An 18,526-nucleotide genomic window follows, 5' to 3' on the forward strand; every position below is an offset into this window, starting at 1 on the left:
TCTAGAATAACATTTTCTTAAATATAAGATGATATTTCCCATTGAATGTAACATTGTTATTAACAGTGCAACAGAGATCAGTTTAGCTGCAATGACCATTGAGTAAGTTTAACCTTCAGATTGATGACTGCTTTCTTTGGGAAACAAATGGTAATCACAATCTGAAACAATATTATTTTGAGTGCTAAGGTTTACCACTTTGAGCATCTTCAACAAGGACTTAAAATTTACGTGACATTTTGTATATATACTGGTTGAGTGAGATCAGGCAGGAAATATTACCCCTGTTTAACAGGAAATGCAAGGTCAAGGACAGTAAGAAACATGCACACAACCATCGTTATACACTGTGTGAAACTCAAAGGGAAACAACTCAAACTCCTAAATTTCCAACCCCAACCACCATTCTCTTTCTAATTGCACCAGGATACTTTATCACATTTGATCTTTCTTTAAACAAATGTGACTTTTTTTTTTTTTTTTGACAGTGTCACTCTGTCATCCAGGCTGGAGTGCAGTGGCACAATCTTGGCTCACTGCAACCTCCACCTCCCAGGTTCAAGCAATTCTCATGCCTCAGCCTCCCGAGGAGTAGTTGGGATCACAAGTGTGTGCCACCACACCTAGCTAATTTTTATATTTTTGGTAGAGACAGGGTTTTACCATGTTGACTAGGCTGATCTCAAACTCCTGACCTCAGGTGATCCACCCACCTTGGCCTCCCAAAGTGCTGGGATTACAGGTGTGAGCCACTGTGTCCAGCCAAATGTGACATTTTCTAAATTGACATTTGTTCGAATTAATGAAAATGGCTGAACAGGACAAATAAATAATAATATTCTGTTTTCATTGTAAATAATTTTTTAAAGAAAATCTGATTTCCTGTTATCTTAGTTCAGTAGTAGGTAGGAATTTCTTATTCCCTTGGGCCTAAGCTTCTTATATTTTCTTTTAAAACTATACCTGACCTTGGAAATACAGGAAAGTATACAGGAAGTACTTCCTCAGGCTGGTAATACTATACTGAGTCATGCCATGCTGATAGCTTTCTTTTTCCTTTTTCATCCAAAAGATGGGTATTTTGTAATCTCCCATGTCCACCTATTGAATTTTTTGAAGTCCTTCTCTTCCCACCTAAGCTAAATTCTCTTATACCTTTAATACAAATAGGAATTTGGCTTTTCTAGTTTTTTGTGTGTTTAACTCTTGCATTTTCATTTTATCTTGCACGTCTACCTTTTTTCATTGTGATGATATATTCCATGTGAATGATTAAATTCATCTCATTTTTTTATCTCCTAGTTCATTTTTTTTTAGATATTCTGTCCTGTTTTGAAGACACTCTTCAAAAGCTATCTCAGTGAGACTCAAAGTAGGAGAAAAATACTATATTTCTATGCTGTATAGCAAGCAGATGGCTGTTGTCTTTATCATTGCAGATTCAGAAACGGTGGGAGGTACTGATATCTTTCAAGAAGGTGAAATATTAGTCAGATCAAATCTCATGGATTTGGGGGTGTATATCATCTTCCAGTTAAGAAATTTCTCTCTATCTTTTATGTTTCACTGTTTTATTTCAGTCATTGACATGGATGGCTTTTCCTCGTTTGTTTATTAAGATTCTAATGTCACAAGGTTAACTTTCTATCATCTCTCATAAAATGCTGAGAAAGGTGGATTTTATTGATTATTTTTAAAGAAACTGTATTTTGCCATTAATAATTTTTGTTTTAGTACAATTATCCCTGCCTTCTACATGCAGAGGTGTGTGTTTAAGTATATTAAGTATTATTTAATACATGATTTGAGTATATTGCTAACATAAATTCAAATGCTCAAGTGATCAGACTCTGGCAAATAGATCAGTCATTCCGAATGCTATTCAGTGACCCTTTTGACACTTAGAAAAGAATTTTGGGGGTGGGAAAAAGTAGCTTTTTATTTGACCCTTGGTGTGAGGGCTTCCAAAATATTTAACTCAGTTGTAGGCAGACTGCATTCTGAAAGCTGTTGAAGCTATAAATCATTATCTGTACAAAAAATTTATTCATGTTTCCATTTTACTTTATTAACCAAACTTGTCTTTTAATCCTTAAGTTAGTGGAAATTTACTGAACTTTTTATACTTTTAAATTCCTCATATTGAATGTTACATCAGATAGAATAAAGGATGTGATAGAAAAAAATAATTTCACCATAATACTGAGTGGGATTAAAATGAAAATGCCATCTTACTGTCAGAAAAGATAAGAAATGGCAGACAGAACAAGAGGAGATGGTGTTAGGTCTTTAGCCAGCCTCAGTTTGAAACAATTTGAAAACTCTTTCAGTAACTTAGACAGTGTTCACTTATTCACATCATGTAACTAGTAATTAAAATTATCCAATACTTTCAAATTTATTTAGAATAAAAATTCAGACTCTTTACCAAGATCTCAAAGGATCTGGCACATGCCTCTCTGAGCCACTCTCCCACATCTCTCTCACCCACTTTCTCCTGTGCTCCCTGTACTCCAGCTACACTGGCTATGTCTGTGTTCCTCAAACACACCAAGCTGTTTCCAGCTTTAAGGCCTTTGCACTTGCTGTTTGCTCTGCTTGGAATGCTTTTCTCCAGAATCTCAGGAGCCGGACGCAGTGACCCATGCCTGTAATCCCAGCACTTTGGGAGGCCAAGGCGAGAGAATCACTTGAACTCAGGAGACTAGCCTGGGCAAGAAAGCAAGACTCCATTCCTTAAAAATAATAATAATAATAATAAGCTCATGGCTTTTTTGAAGGGGAAGGGAAGAGTTTTTGGAGAAGACGAGCCTCTGGAATGGTACTACAGGCAAATGAATGCTTTGGAAGTACTTTGGGAAGCTGAAGACATATAGAGTAATTTATATAGCTGAAATGATTTAGGAAAAATTGCCTTCTGTGGAGGATTAACTTTAGCTATCAGCTACAGTGTTTTGGAAAGTAGATACTGAAAAGTTATACTGATTGTTTAATTTGTTGGAAATTCCTTTCTTGGGGGTAGGAAAGATTTAAACCTATTCTGAATTTGAGGTTATGACCAAATAGAAGTCATAGACTACAGTGTGCAATGTAATACTAAACTTTTAATCGGCCTTTAGGAAGTTTTTACTGAATAAAATTTGTTTTAACTGATTGAAGTATCCAAGTCAACTGTTTTCACCAAAAAACAAACCAAAAAACCTTCTTTGCTTTATATTTTGTATGTATTTACTCTGATGGAATATAGGTACTAGATAGTAAAGAAGCATCTCTGGTCCCTTTTTTTTTTTTTTTTTTTTTTTTTTTTTGTCTTCTGAGATGGAGTCTTGCTCTGTCGCCCAGGCTGGAGTGCAGTGGCACAATCTCGGCTCACTGCAAGCTCTGCCCCCTGGGTTCACGCCATTCTCCTGCCTCAGCCTGGTCTCTCTTTTTAATTACTGATGACTGATATACCACTCTCCATGCCTTGATGTCAGTCCTCAAAGGAATGCCTGTCCAGTGTCTGCAGTACTTGTACTAACAGACTCTTGAGTGCTCACACTCTACAAGAGAAGAGGCTCATCAGCATTCTGTATGTATCAGGGACCTCTGCCATTTGACCTGCAGTCTGGGTCCTGGTATCGTAAATAAGTCACTTCAAAAGAAAGCTAGTACTTTGTGACACCTTTATAACAATAGGACAGACCTTTTTCTGCATCTGATTAATGAGAATTTTAACTTTTATTACTTTCAAGTTTCCATTTTGTTGACTATGTACTGTTTATTTTCTATCCTGAACTTTAATTAATGGCTGAAAACTTTAATCCTGGATTCTAAACTGTTTTAGAACTGCTTGCTCTTTAAGATTTTCTCTCTTCTGATATTTCTACATGTTCATGTATGGTTTTTTGTTTTGTTTTTTGTTTTGTTTTGAGATGGAGTCTCACTCTGTTGCCTGGGCTGGAGTGCAGTGGCGTGATTGCGGCTCACTGCAGCCTCCACCTTCCGAGTTCAAGTGATTCTCCTGCCTTAACCTCCTGAGTAACAGGGGTTACAGGCATGCACCACCACATCCAGCTAATTTTTATATTTTTAGTAGAGATAGGATTTCACCATGTTGGCCAGGCTGGTCTTGAACTCCTGACCTCAGGTGATCTGCCTGCCTCAGCCTCCCAAAGTGCTGGGATTATAGGCGTGAGCCACCGCCCCCAGCCAATGTTCATTTTTTTTTCCCTTTTCTAGAGAGGCTCTTTTATAATCCCAGCATGTAAGCAAAAAGGGAATGCACTCTAGATCTTTACTGGTCCCTAGACAAAGGAGCACAATGACCAAGGGGTGGTACTGTAGGTCTCCTCATCTACCTTCTTTTCCAGCCACCTTTCTATCAGGTTGTTTCCAGACCTGACCTACCCTGTCTTTTAAAAGAAAAGACCTTCATTTTCATAAATTTTAAGTATTTTGAATATTTAATTTTTTAATATTTAAATGTTTTAACACCAAATAAATGCCTTTAACTTTTTTTTTTTAATGTTCTAAGGAAAGTGCATTGCAGAACTTGCTTGACAGACTGCAGGTTAGGTTCTCTCAGGCCTGTCCTTACATCCAGCTCTTATACCCCAGAACGCTAATACACATTCAGATACCGTCGAGAAGAAAAACTCAGGAATAATTATATTATTTCTCAACATTTTTTACCCCATCCCCAGCAGTAGCCAACATCTACTTTGCAGTGCAGGATTTGGGTCCTTCTCCCAGCAGCTTATAGCCTTTGCTTTGTGTGCTAAAGAATGGTCCCCAGAAGCAAGCTGAGGTGTGTGCCTGTTCACCATCAAAGGGCTTTTGTTCATGTCTCTTTGCCCTATTCCTAGTCTTTCTCCTGAGAACTTGGAGGAAGCCCATGGAGGGAGTTGGACCCCTTGTGTCTAGGACTCCCAGGGATTTTGCCTTTAAGAATTATTTAAAATACAAGCTTTTGTCTTCCTACTTCCCTTTTCCTCCCATGCTCTGCCAAAGGTGAAAGAAGTAGTTCATGTGTTCATGTCTCTCTTCAGAGAGGCTGTCTGTTAGAAGTCAGTTTGTCTAGTTGCCTTGTGACTTCAGCTCTTCGGACTCAAAATAAGTTATGAATTTATTTATTTATTTATTTATTTATTTATTTATTTATTATTTATTTATTTTTTTTTTTTTTTTTTGAGACAGTCTCACTCTGTCGCCAGGCCGGAGTGCAGTGGCGTGATCTCGGCTCACTGCAACCTCCGCCTCCTGGGTTCAAGGGATTCTTCTGCCTCAGTCTACCGAGTACCTGGGATTACAGGCGCGCACCACCACGCCTGGCTAATTCTTTTGTATTTTTAATAGAGATGGGGTTTCACCATGTTGGCCAGGCTGGTCTCCAACTCCTGACCTCAAGTGATCCACCCGCCTCAGCCTCCCAATTGAATTTTTTTGATTATTCAGCTTTTTCTCATTGATAGGATGTTCTCTTGTATCTATTTCCTAAGCAGAAATTGAACTCCTCTTCCCCCTGCTTGATTTTAATTAGTATCTTAGTGGTTAAGCGCTGAGGTAGATGCTTTCTTTTTCCTTTTATAGAGTTCTAAAAGATAAATACATACATATGTATGTATTTAGTATGTATACATATGTCCAAATACATATATATGTATTTGTCTACTAAATGAGGTATAGCTTCAAGAGACTATTGACCCTGTCAGCTAGTTGTCATAAATTCTAAAACCTGTTAATATGGCTTGGTATTTAATCTTGGTGTTGACTTACCTATCAATTATTGTATCAATAAATTGCTATATTTGGTTATCTTCATATCCATTTTGCCAGAAGTTTGTCTTTGGAGTATATGCCAGAAAATTATGTCACTCACTGCCAGATGTTCTTTGGATAGTTTTCTGATACCCACCCAATAAGGGCTAGGCATCTGGTAACACTTAACTTAAAATTTAATCTGTTAAAAATTGTGACTATGGCTGGATGTGGTGGCTCACTCTTGTAATCCCAGCACTTTGGGAGGTGAGGCGGGCGGATCACTTGAGGTCAGGAGTTCGAGACCAGCCTGACCAACATAGCGAAACCACTTCTCTACTAAAAAAATTTAAAAATTAGCCAGGTGTCATGGCACATGCCTGTAATCCCAGATACTTGGGAGACTGAAGCACGAGAACCACTTGAACCCAGAACATGGAGGCTGCAGTGAGTCGAGATCGCACCACTGTACTCCAGCCTGGACAACAGAGCAAGACTATGTCTTTAAAAAAAATTGAAAAACTATGATCATGATATGTATGAGGCACAACTTTGGAAGCCAATAGTTGGTGTTAGGAGGGTGGATGAGAATTAGTGGACTGTGGTCTAGTGTGTGGCTGTTCTCTTCAGTGATTTTTGAGTAACAATTAAATGACTCTTCATGCAAGTTCTAGTCTGTGCTTAGGATGTAGAAGAGGAAAGATGTTTTCTCTCACTCACCTCTAGTTTCATGGCTGAGACCTGTAAAACAAAAGACAGATTAACAAAGGAAAAGCATACAAATGTATTTAGTATGTTTTACTTGACTAAATTTCATAAGGAAATGAAGACCCAAAGAAATGGAAATCTGTGCATTTTTATGCTAAATTTGATGAAGAAGTGGATCGTTGTGGGGAAGTATGATTAGACAAGGGGGATATGATCTGGTAAGAAACTGGAGAGGACTTAGCAAAACCTATTTGTTCAGATTCTTCTCTTTATCCTTGTGTCTTCAGAGATAAGGATGTTCCTTTTAAATGAAGGTACCTTTTGAATGAAGGCTTTATGATCTACTTTAGGGGGAAAGGGGAAGGAGGAGGTAAAAGTGAGCTTCCTGCTTCTGCTATTCCAAGGTGCCATATTTTGGGGTGGCATGTTCTGAACCCCATCACTGACTATGCAGCTTTTATAAGAGTCAACCCAAATATCTCCTCCTGATGATCTCCTGAAGCCTGTGCCTCTGTATCCATGTGAGAGTCTATGAAAGCAACATTCCAGATACTGACTGGAAGAAAGACAGATTCAAGATTATAACCAACCAATACTTACAAAAACTGTGCTCAGGGATGATTGAGGAAGACTGGAGACTGATAGTTAAACAGTCAGGAGACAACAAGTATCTGTACTGCATCATGACAACCCATACCCCACCCCTCTGTACTGTTTTCACTGAGTTTGAGGGTGTGCTTTGTAATGAGAGTTAGCTTTTTTTAGGCTTGATATTGGAAACAGCCCTATGTTGTTTTTTCTGTTAATCCTGAGTATATTGTCCATGATACATATACTTATTATGTACCCACAATGACTCTGACACCAGTTACCTAGACAGGCCAGACTTCACGAGTTAAGGGCACAGCCCTCCACAGACTATCCTCACTTCAAACACCAGCCACAAATTGGGGGTTTCTCAGGATACTTTTACTTCTGACCATCTGGCTACAAATTCAGAGATCCCCACTACTCTCTCAGGTTCAGTAGTTTGCTATAATGACTCACAGAACTCAGAAAAGCATTATACTTGTGATTACAGTTCAATCATAGCAATAGGATACAAATCAGAACAAGTCAAACAGAGAAACGCATAGGGTGAGATCTGGGAGATTCCCAAATACAAAGCTGCCATCATTCCTAGGAATGCATTGTCCTCCTGGCACATCAGTATGTAACAATACCCAGAGTCCCAACCAAGAAAGTTTACTGGAGCTTTGGTGTCCAGAGTTTTTATTGTGGCTTCATTGAGTAGGTGTAATTGATTAAATCATTGGTCACACGGTTGAGCTAGATCTCCAGCTCCCCCTGCTTTCCAGGAGATGAGGCTGATCTTATGTGGCTCAGAGCCCAACCCACTAATCACATGGTTGGTCTTTCTGGCATGGCCAGTTCCCATCCTGAGTTATGTCATTTATATAAACTATCAGGTGTGGTCAAAGGGCCCACCATGAATAACACAGACCCTCCAGTCACTCAGGAAATTCTAAGGATTAATAAGTTACCTCTTAGGAACAGACAACAAAGGCCATCCAAATTCTCCACACAAACCCTTTATCTGGTGTGTTTCCCTTGTCTGCCAAAGCTGAGAGCCACATTAGGACCTACCTTTAGGTTAGGTTTGAGTGTGTGTCTGTGTGTGTGTGTGTGTGTGTATTTTATTTTTTGTTTGCAATTTAGGTGCCCACCCTATTTTTTTCTTTCTTCTTTTATTCCCATTTCTATGCTACATTGTTCTGTAGCAGCCTGAAACATTTATTAAAACAAAGTGGAGGTGTAAGTGAAATAATCCCAGATACCTCAGAGTTAATCCATTATTCTTAAAATAAAAAGCAGGAGAAATAGGAAATTCTGCTGCCTTGCCATGGAGCCTTTGGGCCACTGCTATAGTTTTCATGGGGAGATTTGTTGTGTTCTGTATTGGAGGGGTGCCACTGGACTCCTAGGCTGAGAATGTCTAGCTGGTTCTGCCATGCTGCTGCCTTTAAGCTGGTTTGGGAAGGAACCTGAGGAGTGTGCCTTTTTCTCTCATAGCCACTCATATATCCATTTAGCCAAGAAACTATTGTAAATCAATTACTTGTCAGTATCCATAAAATGTTTTTGATAGCCATAGCTGATAACATCAGTCTTGGTTTTACTTTCGTGTGTTAATGCAGGTTATTTCCATTGGATTTGTCACTTTAAGCATCAGTTTTTTACTTTGCTGTGTATAAATTGTTACCTAAATAAACATTTTTTAAATTGCTCTTTCATAAATTGACTGGTTTTTATAATTTTCAACCTAACTCTCATTTTCATTTTCTACCTACATGTCAATCCCCTATGACTGTGTTGAGTGCCATCTGCTATATCTGCTGTTTTATTAATGTTTTCTCTGCTTTTAGCTTATGAATAAAGATGAAAGACTAGGCATTGACCCCTTTGCTGTCACACTTGACATTTTACACTAATCAGAAAAACATATATAGCTTGTTATTATGACTCTTTGCTTAGCACATAAGTTGATCTTATATTCTTACTACTATGGTTTTATCTAAGCATATTTGTAATGAAAATTTTATCTGATTTTTATCAGCTTCTTTGAGAGGCTCAAACATATAACGTCTGCACCATGCTCTTCATCTCCCTTTTCCTAGTATATAGCCCAGAATAAACCTAAATGAATAAAACCTGATATATAGCCCAGCATGAATTTTTTTTTTAGAAAACATAAAACCACAAAGTAGATGGGCACATCTTCGATTTGCACATCTTTGTGGTGCTTTTTATGGAGTGTCTCCTGATTTTTTTTTTATTCATAAGTGACTTCAAACATATGCCACAGCTAATTCTGATGCTAAGCTTTATGAAGGAAAGAAAAAGCAAGGGAAAGAAAAAAAAAGAGGGAGAAAAGGAGGAAGGGAAGAAGGAGAGAAGGAAATAGAAGAAAAAAAAAAACTTTTCTTCATTGCGCAAGTAGCTTCTACTCAGTTTTTTGCCTGATCAGTAGTTGTCAGTATGTTTACCACAGAAGAACGATGCACAGAATTTAAAACTGTCTTGTTTTCTCACATCCTAGTAAGGTAACAGCAATAGGATTAAAGGTGCTAGGGCGTAGTGATAATGTGACTGTCTTCTACCTAGACTCCTTTTAACCACTCGAAGTTTTGAAGAAATAGAAGCCATGGGAAACACAGCAACTCCATTCAACGGTTATTGTGCACCCTGTCTGTAATGCACAGGGGAGATTACAAAGATGAATAAGAGAGTTCTGCCTTCAGTGAGCTTATTATCTGGTAGAATACATTTTGAGTTGATTACATAGAGATAATAATGTTAACAAGGTTTTCCTATGAGTCGTTCATGTACTTTGGAAGACTATTAGTTTGGAAAAAAAAATTTTCTATGCATCAGAGCCTGAGTCCTAGGCAGATGGATTATTTTGTAATTTAAGATTTAGAGGTAGAGTACCTAAAAACCAAATGAAATGTGTGAACCTAGGGTGGTCTTGAGTAGAGGTTAGGGAGAAACATTAAAAGACATTCTTGGGGTAATTGAAGAAATCTAAGTATTACCTGGATACTTCCAGCTATTTTAAAATTACTATTGATTTTCTTACTTGTGATGATAATGGTTTTGTGGTTATACATAGGCGAATGTCCTTACTCTTAGGAGAGGCATGCTGAAGTATTTAAGAGTAAAGTATCGTCGTATCTGCAACTTATTTTCAAATAGTGCAGCCAAAACAAAGTATATAACATACAAATGTACCTGTGCATGTGAAGAGAGAGAAAGAAACAGGCAAAATGTTCAGAGTTACTGAATGTAAATATTGAGTATAGGAATGTTAATTGTACTGTTCATTTGACTTTTCTGTGTTGGTGAAATTTTTAATAATAAAAAATTTTTAAAAATAGAAGAGTAGCAAAGTTTAGGGATAGCTACCTGTCTTATTTAGCTTCCTGGTGTACTAATGCATTTAGAATGGCATGACATAGCTATGTCAGCAAAGCCAATTTCAACAAATAAAGGAGAGCTTTCTAGGCCGGGCACGGTGGCTCACACCTGTAATCCCAGCACTTTGGGAGGCCGAGGCGGGCGGATCACGAGGTCAGGAGATCGAGACCACAGTGAAACCCCGTCTCTACTAAAAATACAAAAAATTAGCCGGGCGAGGTGGCGGGCGCCTGTAGTCCCAGCTACTCAGGAGGCCGAGGCAGGACAATGGCGTGAACCCGGGAGGCGGAGCTTGCAGTGAGCCGAGATCGCGCCACTGCACTCCAGCCTGGGCGACAGCGTGAGACTCCGTCTCAAAAAAAAAAAAAAGGAGAGCTTTCTTCTCCTTAATTTATTGAATTGATTACAATGCAATAATGAAAACTGTTCCAGACATAATAGTTGCATGTTTAAAATACTTTTTATTTTCACATTTTATGTGTAAGTGAAAAATGGTCAAAAGTATATATAATATCTTCGGTGTTATTTTAAGAAATTTATAAGGCAAAAGCACTTTGTAGACTAAACTTTATTTGAGTGGAAATGAGGAAAACCTTGAGATCATTATTTCAATTCTTAATATTTTTTAAAAAATGAAACAAAAGTAATTGTGTTCTATGCCAATGTACTTCATTTTCCTTAGCTGTTGGGCTTTATAATTATCACTCTAGTTCATTTCCCTATGACTTGCATCTTCTATTTTGCTCAAAATGTCATGTTAGTAACAAACTGTATTTGTGCCCTTAAAAAGTATGTTTTTTAATTTTTTTTTTTTTTTTTCCAGGCAGGGCCCAGGCCTCTTGCCCAGGCTGGAGTGCAGTAGTATGATCACAGCTCACTGAAGCCTCAAGCTTCTGGGCTCAAGCGATCGTCCCACCTCAGCCTCCTGGATAGCAGGACTACAGGCAGGCACCACCATGCCTGGCCAATTGTTTTATTTTTAGTAAAGATGGGGGTCTCTCTATGTTGCCTAGGCTGTGTTTATAGTATTAAAAGTAAAAACCTATCCCCAAGTCCCTAGTCCTATAGCAAGTAAAATTCTATGTATCTCTATATATTTTGTAAAAATTGTCTGTTGTAAGTTTAAAAGAAAACTTTAGGATTTTTAAAAATCATAATCAATGGTAAATTTCTTGGAATATTTACATATGTAGTAGACCATTCTCTGTTTAAACAAATTATCAACTTACTGTTGCTGTGGGAAGCTCTTCATTTCACCTTATAAAACTAAATAGTAAGTGCCAACCATATGTCAGTAAGGGATAATCAAGTGTGTTATAAACCCCTTTCCTTTGAGAAAGTCATTTTGATTTTCAGTAGAGCACATACATTTGTAGTGTGTATGTTGTTGCACCTCGGGTATAAATGTAGTCATCATGTATTTATTGAGAATCTACTATACGAAATTGTGTGCGTATGGCATAGAGGAGCTCATTTTCTATGAGTAGAGATGGTTGGGACACAGTTTTCCTGAAGACCAAGCAATGTAGATGCCAACTGAATGCTCTAAAACTGTGGTAAAAAATGAAGTATCATTTCTAATACAAAAACGGTCTGGGAAAGTCACTTTAATGGTTTGTAGAATGTTTCACAGGCAGTTTAGAGATCAGCTGAAACTGAGTCCTAGAGAAGTGGTATGCCCAAGGCCACATCAAGAGCTACTTCGACACAAAAACGGACAAGACTACAGAACTCCTAAGTGTCAGGCCGTTGTTCTTTCCACTCACCACAAAGATACAGCATTTGAACTGACCCTTGAATAGGCAAAGATGGGCAAAAGAGGGAACGACTACTCCAGGCCATTGAGTGGCTTCAGAAATCATAGTAGGTAGTTGAGAACTGCTACTGAGAGTAATACACAAGTAAATAATGACATGTCTTCTTGCTTTTCCCTATAATGTAGGGTTGTATGGGGAAGAAATGTGAGAGAAGACTTTTAAAAACCTAGGTTAGAGGCCAGGCACAGAGGCTCCCACCTATAAAGCCCAGCACTTTGGGAGGCTGAGGGAGGAGGATCACTTGACCATAGGAGTTGGTCTGGGCAAGATGGAGAAACCCTGTCTCTACAAAAAAAATACGGAAAGTTAACCGGTCATAGTTGTGTGCACCTGTAGTCCCAGCTACTCAGGATGCTGAGGTGGGAAGATCACTTGAGCCCAGGAAGTCCAGGCTGTAGTGAGCCATGATCGTGCCACTGCACTCCAGCCTTGGTGACAGAGCGAGACCCTGTCTCAAAAAACAAAAACAAAAAAACTTAGGTTGGAATCAGGTACAGAGTATTGTGAATGCCATGCTAAATATTGTGGATTTTATTCAATAGAAAAACAAGGCTCTGTTAAGGTGTTACTAAAGATTTTATTGATTACCAGTTTTAGTTTTATTTCCAGATAGTGTCATTACATATTTGCAGACTAATTTTTTAAAGATCCATTTACAGTCAATTTTGTCTTCCATCCCTCTAGGCATGCATTGTGTAAACATACTTTTAAAATATATATACAGGGAAAGTCTTTCCTATAAATCCATCCATCTGGTATCTGATAAGCTCAGTAGATCCAAATTATAGAGAGCTCGATAATAAGAGACAAACCCTACCAGATGAAAATAACTCCCCTGAAGCTCATCTGAGGAAGATATTGGAAGCTACTTTTTCTTAGGTACCAAACATATTTGAGTTAATTTTATTGTTAGAATTTGATTATCTGTTTTTCCTTAGCTGAGTTTTGGGAGTCCCTGAGTCCCTATAGTTTTGTTCTAGGTCAAAAGGAAGAACAGAAGGTCTAAACAGAGGATATTTAATGGCGAGGAGGTATAGCTGGGGGAGCCAGTTGGTGGGTATAGAAGTAGACCCACTAACAGGGATGAAAAAGCTTCATTGAATAAAGGGAGACAAACGTAGATGGCCATAAAAGAAAGAGAATAAAATTAAACCAAAAGAGCACAACAATTTAGAGTAATTTGCAAAGTGATCCTGAAAATATAATACTTTTGCATTACAGTACAGTATGGTAGTAATTGTTCACAGCAAAGACCCTGTGTCATATAGAACAGGTTCAATTGTGTCCTGAATTTGGAATGCAGAAAAAACATGAGAATCATCTTAGAAACTATCTTGTGCAAAACTTAACCAACTTCAAATATCAAATTAAAATGTCTGTCACCTAGAAATCCTAGAATTCCTCTTTTTCTAATTAAACTAGAAATAAGGAATAATTATATTTGCATGTATTATCTATTCTTTAGAGTGTTCTAAGCCCCAAATGCTGAGCAGCTTATTTATATTGAACTCATCTCAATGAGGCTTCCATGTGGGTATTTTGTAAGAAAGATTTTAATGCTGCCGTACCTCTCCAGATCACTGTCCCCTGGCTTCTGAAGCTGTTTGTTCACTAAATAAAAAGGTCATTGTTCTAAGCTCTGTATCTGCATATGCTACAGTGGGTACCTTCTGAGAAAAAGTAAATGTGGTATCATGAAAATAGCACCAAATTTGGCACCAAGTAGCTATGTAGCTTTAAACAAATCACCTAACATCTCTTATAGGGAGTCAGTAGATAGTTTCATGAAATCCCTTTCAGCTATCATGTTGTAAAAAATCAGTTCTACACAATATTGGTCAGAAAGAAAATCTTACTAGAGTAGAAAGGCTAGATGTAGTTAGTAGAAATAGAATATATTAATGGAGAACACTGGAAAAATCGTCTTAAGAAGTGTCTGTTCATATCCTTCGCCCACTTTTTGATGGGGTTGTTTGGTTTTTTCATATATTTCTTGGCTGTATAAATGTCCTTTTTTGAGAAGTGTCTGTTCATGTCCTTTTGCCCACTTTTTGATGGGGTTATTCATTTTTATCTTGTAAATTTGTTTAAGTTCCTTGTAGATTCTGGATATTGGCCCTTTGTCAGATGGGTAGATTGCAAAAATTTTATCCCATTCTGTATGTTGCCTGTTCATTCTGATGATGGTTTCTTTTGCTTGCAGAAGCTCTTTAGTTTAATTAGATCCCATTTGTCAATTTTGGCTTTTGTTGCCATTGCTTTTGGTGTTTTAGTCATGAAGTCTTTGCCCATGCCTATGTCCTGAATGGTATTGCCTAGGTTTTCTTCTAGGGTTTTTATGCCTTTAGACTGTTGGTGGAAGTATAAATTAGTTCAACCATTGTGGAAGACAGTGTGGCAATTCCTCAAGGATCTAGAACCAGAAATACCATTTGACCCAGCAATCCCATTACTGGGTATATACCCAAAGGATTATAAATCATTCTACTATAAAGACACATGCACATGTATATTTATTGCACCACCATTCACAACAGGGAAGACTTGGAACCAACCCAAATGCCCATCAATGATAGACTGGATAAAGAAAATGTGGCACATATACACCCTGGAATACTATGCAGCCATAAAAAAGGATGAGTTCATGTGCTTTGCAAGGACATGGATGAAGCTGGAAACCATCATTCTCAGCAAACTAACACAGGAACAGAAAACCAAACACCACATGTTCTCACTCATAAGTAGGAGTTGAACAATGAGAACACATGGACACAGGGAGGGGAACATCATACACCAAGGCTTTTCGGGTTGAGGGGCTATGGAAGGGATAGCATTAGGAGAAATACCTAATGTAGATGATGGGTTGATGGGTACAGCAAACCACCATGGCACATGTATACCTATGTAACAAACCTGCATGATCTGCACATGTATCCCAGAACTTAAAGTATAATAAAAAATGAAAAAAGAGAAAACTGAGGATTAAAGAGGTTAAATATCAATTATATGTGAGAGCCATATTTCAAATCCAAATCTGCTCCGTGTTTCAGAGCCTGAGCTCTGCACTGTTGTACTGTGGCCAGAAATGGTTGCATTATAGAAACAGGAATCAAGTAGGATCTTGATTAGCAGATAAGATTTGTGAAAGTGAAAAAGAAAATGACCTCAGGAAAAATAACATACGGAACCACCTTGATTAGAGCAGGATATTGTCAGAGCATATTTTAAATTATTTGAGTTGAGGTGCAACAAGTTAATTATGCATGAAAATATTAAGAAAAATTCTAGCAGCAAAAAGAGGATGAATATGATAGACAAGGGATTGAAATCAGGTAGACCCTTTAGGAGACTTTATTTATAGTAACCCACAACGACTGAATAAAAACTGAACTCCGGGGAGTGACCTTGGGAATAGTGGAGAAAAGTTATCTGGAAGATAGCTCAAGTGAAAAATTGATCAGAACTTGATTACAAATCAAACTGAGAATTAGGAAAAAGAGCAAGTCAACAATCCCACCAGTTTTGGTTTTGGAAGAGGATAGGGATGGGAAAACACTGGAAAAGACAGGGTAGCAAAGGTGGTAAAACCTTGATTTTAATTCCCACATAGCTGTTCAAGTGGAGTGTTGTGTAAGCATTTTATGGGACAGACTTGGAGTTTAATGCAAAAACAGGAATGGAGAAATTTGAAATGTTGGCAACTTTTATATACTCCCTTTATGTTTGCAGCCCAGTTTGCTCCCATCCAGACTTTGACATTTTTTATTAACCAGTTGTGCATTAAGATAATACCATAAATCTGTTTCTACTTTCCAGAAAGAAATTCTGGAACAACAGCAGCAAGAACGAAATGATACCAATTTTCATGGCATTTGTATGTTTTGCAATGAAGAATTCCTTGGAAACAGGTTTGCCATTATGCATCTTTAAATGTTACTGTTTTTTAATCTGGAAACCCATCAAAACATCCTTAACTGTTGGTTATATAAATTAAGTTATATGTGTTGGCTCAGGACCCTTTCGTTTATAAGCAGTACTTTTTAAAAATATGCCCAACATCAAAGATGGACTGTAGTTGCTCTAAGCAGCAGAGGGGTATAAATTCTTAAAATGACAGAAGCAGATTTGTGTTTAATATTATAGGGCTTTTAAAATTGGCTGACCTGCAAGACCATATGCCGCAAACTACTGCAGATGCACCTCCATATACTAACTCGTTTCCTCTAAATCACTGGTAACTTTTCACTTTTGATTATTAAAAATAAAGACATAAAAAAAGAAGTGGGGGCCGGGCGCGGTGGCTCAAGCCTGTAATCCCAGCACTTTGGGAGGCCGAGACGGGCGGATCACAAGGTCAGGAGATCGAGACCATCCTGGCTAACACGGCGAAACCCCGTCTCTACTAAAAACACAAAAAATTAGCCAGGCGAGGTGGCGGCGCCTGTGGTCCCAGCTACTCGGGAGGCTGAGGCAGGAGAATGGCGGGAACCCGGGAGGCGGAGCTTGCAGTGAGCTGAGATCTGGCCACTGCACTCCAGCCTGGGCGACAGAGCGAGACTCCGTCTCAAAAAAAAAAAAAAAAGTGGGAGCACTGGTGATTCTATCACCAATCCCAGCTGGTCCCAAACCAGCTGGTGCAGTACAATTCAATTCTGGCACTAATCACCTGGGATTAGCATCAAGTTTTACATATTTAAGGGCACAGGCTCAAACAAGACTGCCTTCACATTAGATACCCGCCATAAACTCATGTGGTCCCAAGACTACCCAAAGTTTTGACCACTGGTTATGAAGTCAGAGGTTCCCACTGATAATTTCATGGGTTTGATAATTTGCTAGAATTACTTACAGAACTCAGGAAAGCACTGTACTTATGATTACAGTTTTACTATAAAGGATACAGATGAGAAACAGCCAAATGAAGAGACAAATTGGGGGGGGGTTTGAGAGGGTCCTGAATGAGGAGTTTCTGATTCCTCTTCCCAAGGAATTAGGACCTGTCACCCTCCTAGCACATTAAGGAATTCACCAACCAGCAACCCACTCTGAGTTTTGGTGTCCCGAGTTTTTATGTAGAACTTCATCATGTAGGTATGATTGATTAAATTATTGAATTCCATCAGCAGCCCCCTCCCCTTTCTGGAGGTCTGACTGGCTCAAAGTCCCAACCCTCTAGTCATATGGTTAGTCTTTATGGTGACCGTTCCCCATCTGGAAGCTATGTAGGGTCCTACCAGGAGTCTCCTCGTTCGCATAATAATAAATATACTCCTATCACTAGAAAAATTACTAGAAACTTTGTGCTAGGAACAAGGGACAAAGACCAGACACATTTATTATTATGCATCAGTAATGTTTACAAATGTACATTCACTTAAATACAAGTTATGAAGTTGTAACCTCTAGGAACTCAGGATGATTTCACTGATTCAGCATACAGTGGACAATCAGAAAAATATCATTCTCTGCTAACTTGAAAGAAAGCAGTCTTTAGTGAAAACATAGCCCAGCACAGTAACTGACATTGTTACGTGAAAAACCTTGGAAAGGAGAAGGTAGCTACTTATTGGAATTTATGAAAGAGTTTAGTTGAGGCATTAATGTTCAAAACACCAGTGGTAAAGGTTTGATTCTCGGATCAGTTAGCATAGAGAAAAATCTGTGCCACGGCCACTGATTGTACTTCTAACTTTTTCCTTCTATTTCAAAGGACTTTATGGGTATAACAATAAAGGCCAGTCTTAAAAGTTAACTTAAAAGTACCAGTGAAAACCCATGCCACCATCAGAAAAATTACCAAACATTACTACTGACAATGTTAACAAGATATTTCTGATTTTATGTTCAGGTAATTATTGACCTAGTGAGGAGGCATGTGATTATTGTCAGAGATCTCTTGTATTGGCATATGGGAAGCTACAAATGATATTTTTGTTTTCTATAAAGTTCTAGTGATGAATGTGGATATTGATATGATTTGAAATATCTATCCATATGATATTAAATTCTTACAATATTGGTATTTGAACATATTAAATATTAGTGTTTCTCTAGTTCCTAATATAATCCCCCTGTTCCTCTAGTCTAACTTATCTGCATTCTCTATTGAGTAGGGTCACATAGGAATTACATGAGCTCCTCAGGAGTCTTGACTTATGCCATTGTTCTGGCATAAGTAAATGTATATATTTTTTAAATAACCAGTGAGAAAGATAAATAGTGTCTAGTTCTTATAAAAATCCCCTTTCCTTCATCAGTTCTTTTTATTTATGAAAAGCTCAGCC

General features: G+C 38.1%; 1 protein-coding gene across 3 annotated transcripts in view; it reads left to right on the forward strand.

The window, feature by feature from the left end:
* ZNF277 (zinc finger protein 277) overlaps nt 1–18,526 on the forward strand; it is a 141,899-nt gene that overhangs the window by 99,808 nt on the left and 23,565 nt on the right. For all 3 annotated transcript variants that reach the window (XM_025380883.1, XM_025380885.1, XM_025380884.1), the window contains exon 5: nt 16,059–16,150. In XM_025380883.1, coding sequence (XP_025236668.1) covers nt 16,059–16,150 — 92 coding nt within the window. The remainder of the gene's footprint in view (nt 1–16,058; nt 16,151–18,526) is intronic.

This window comes from Theropithecus gelada, chromosome 3 (assembly GCF_003255815.1).
Source record: "Theropithecus gelada isolate Dixy chromosome 3, Tgel_1.0, whole genome shotgun sequence".
NCBI classification, from domain to species: domain Eukaryota; kingdom Metazoa; phylum Chordata; class Mammalia; order Primates; family Cercopithecidae; genus Theropithecus; species Theropithecus gelada.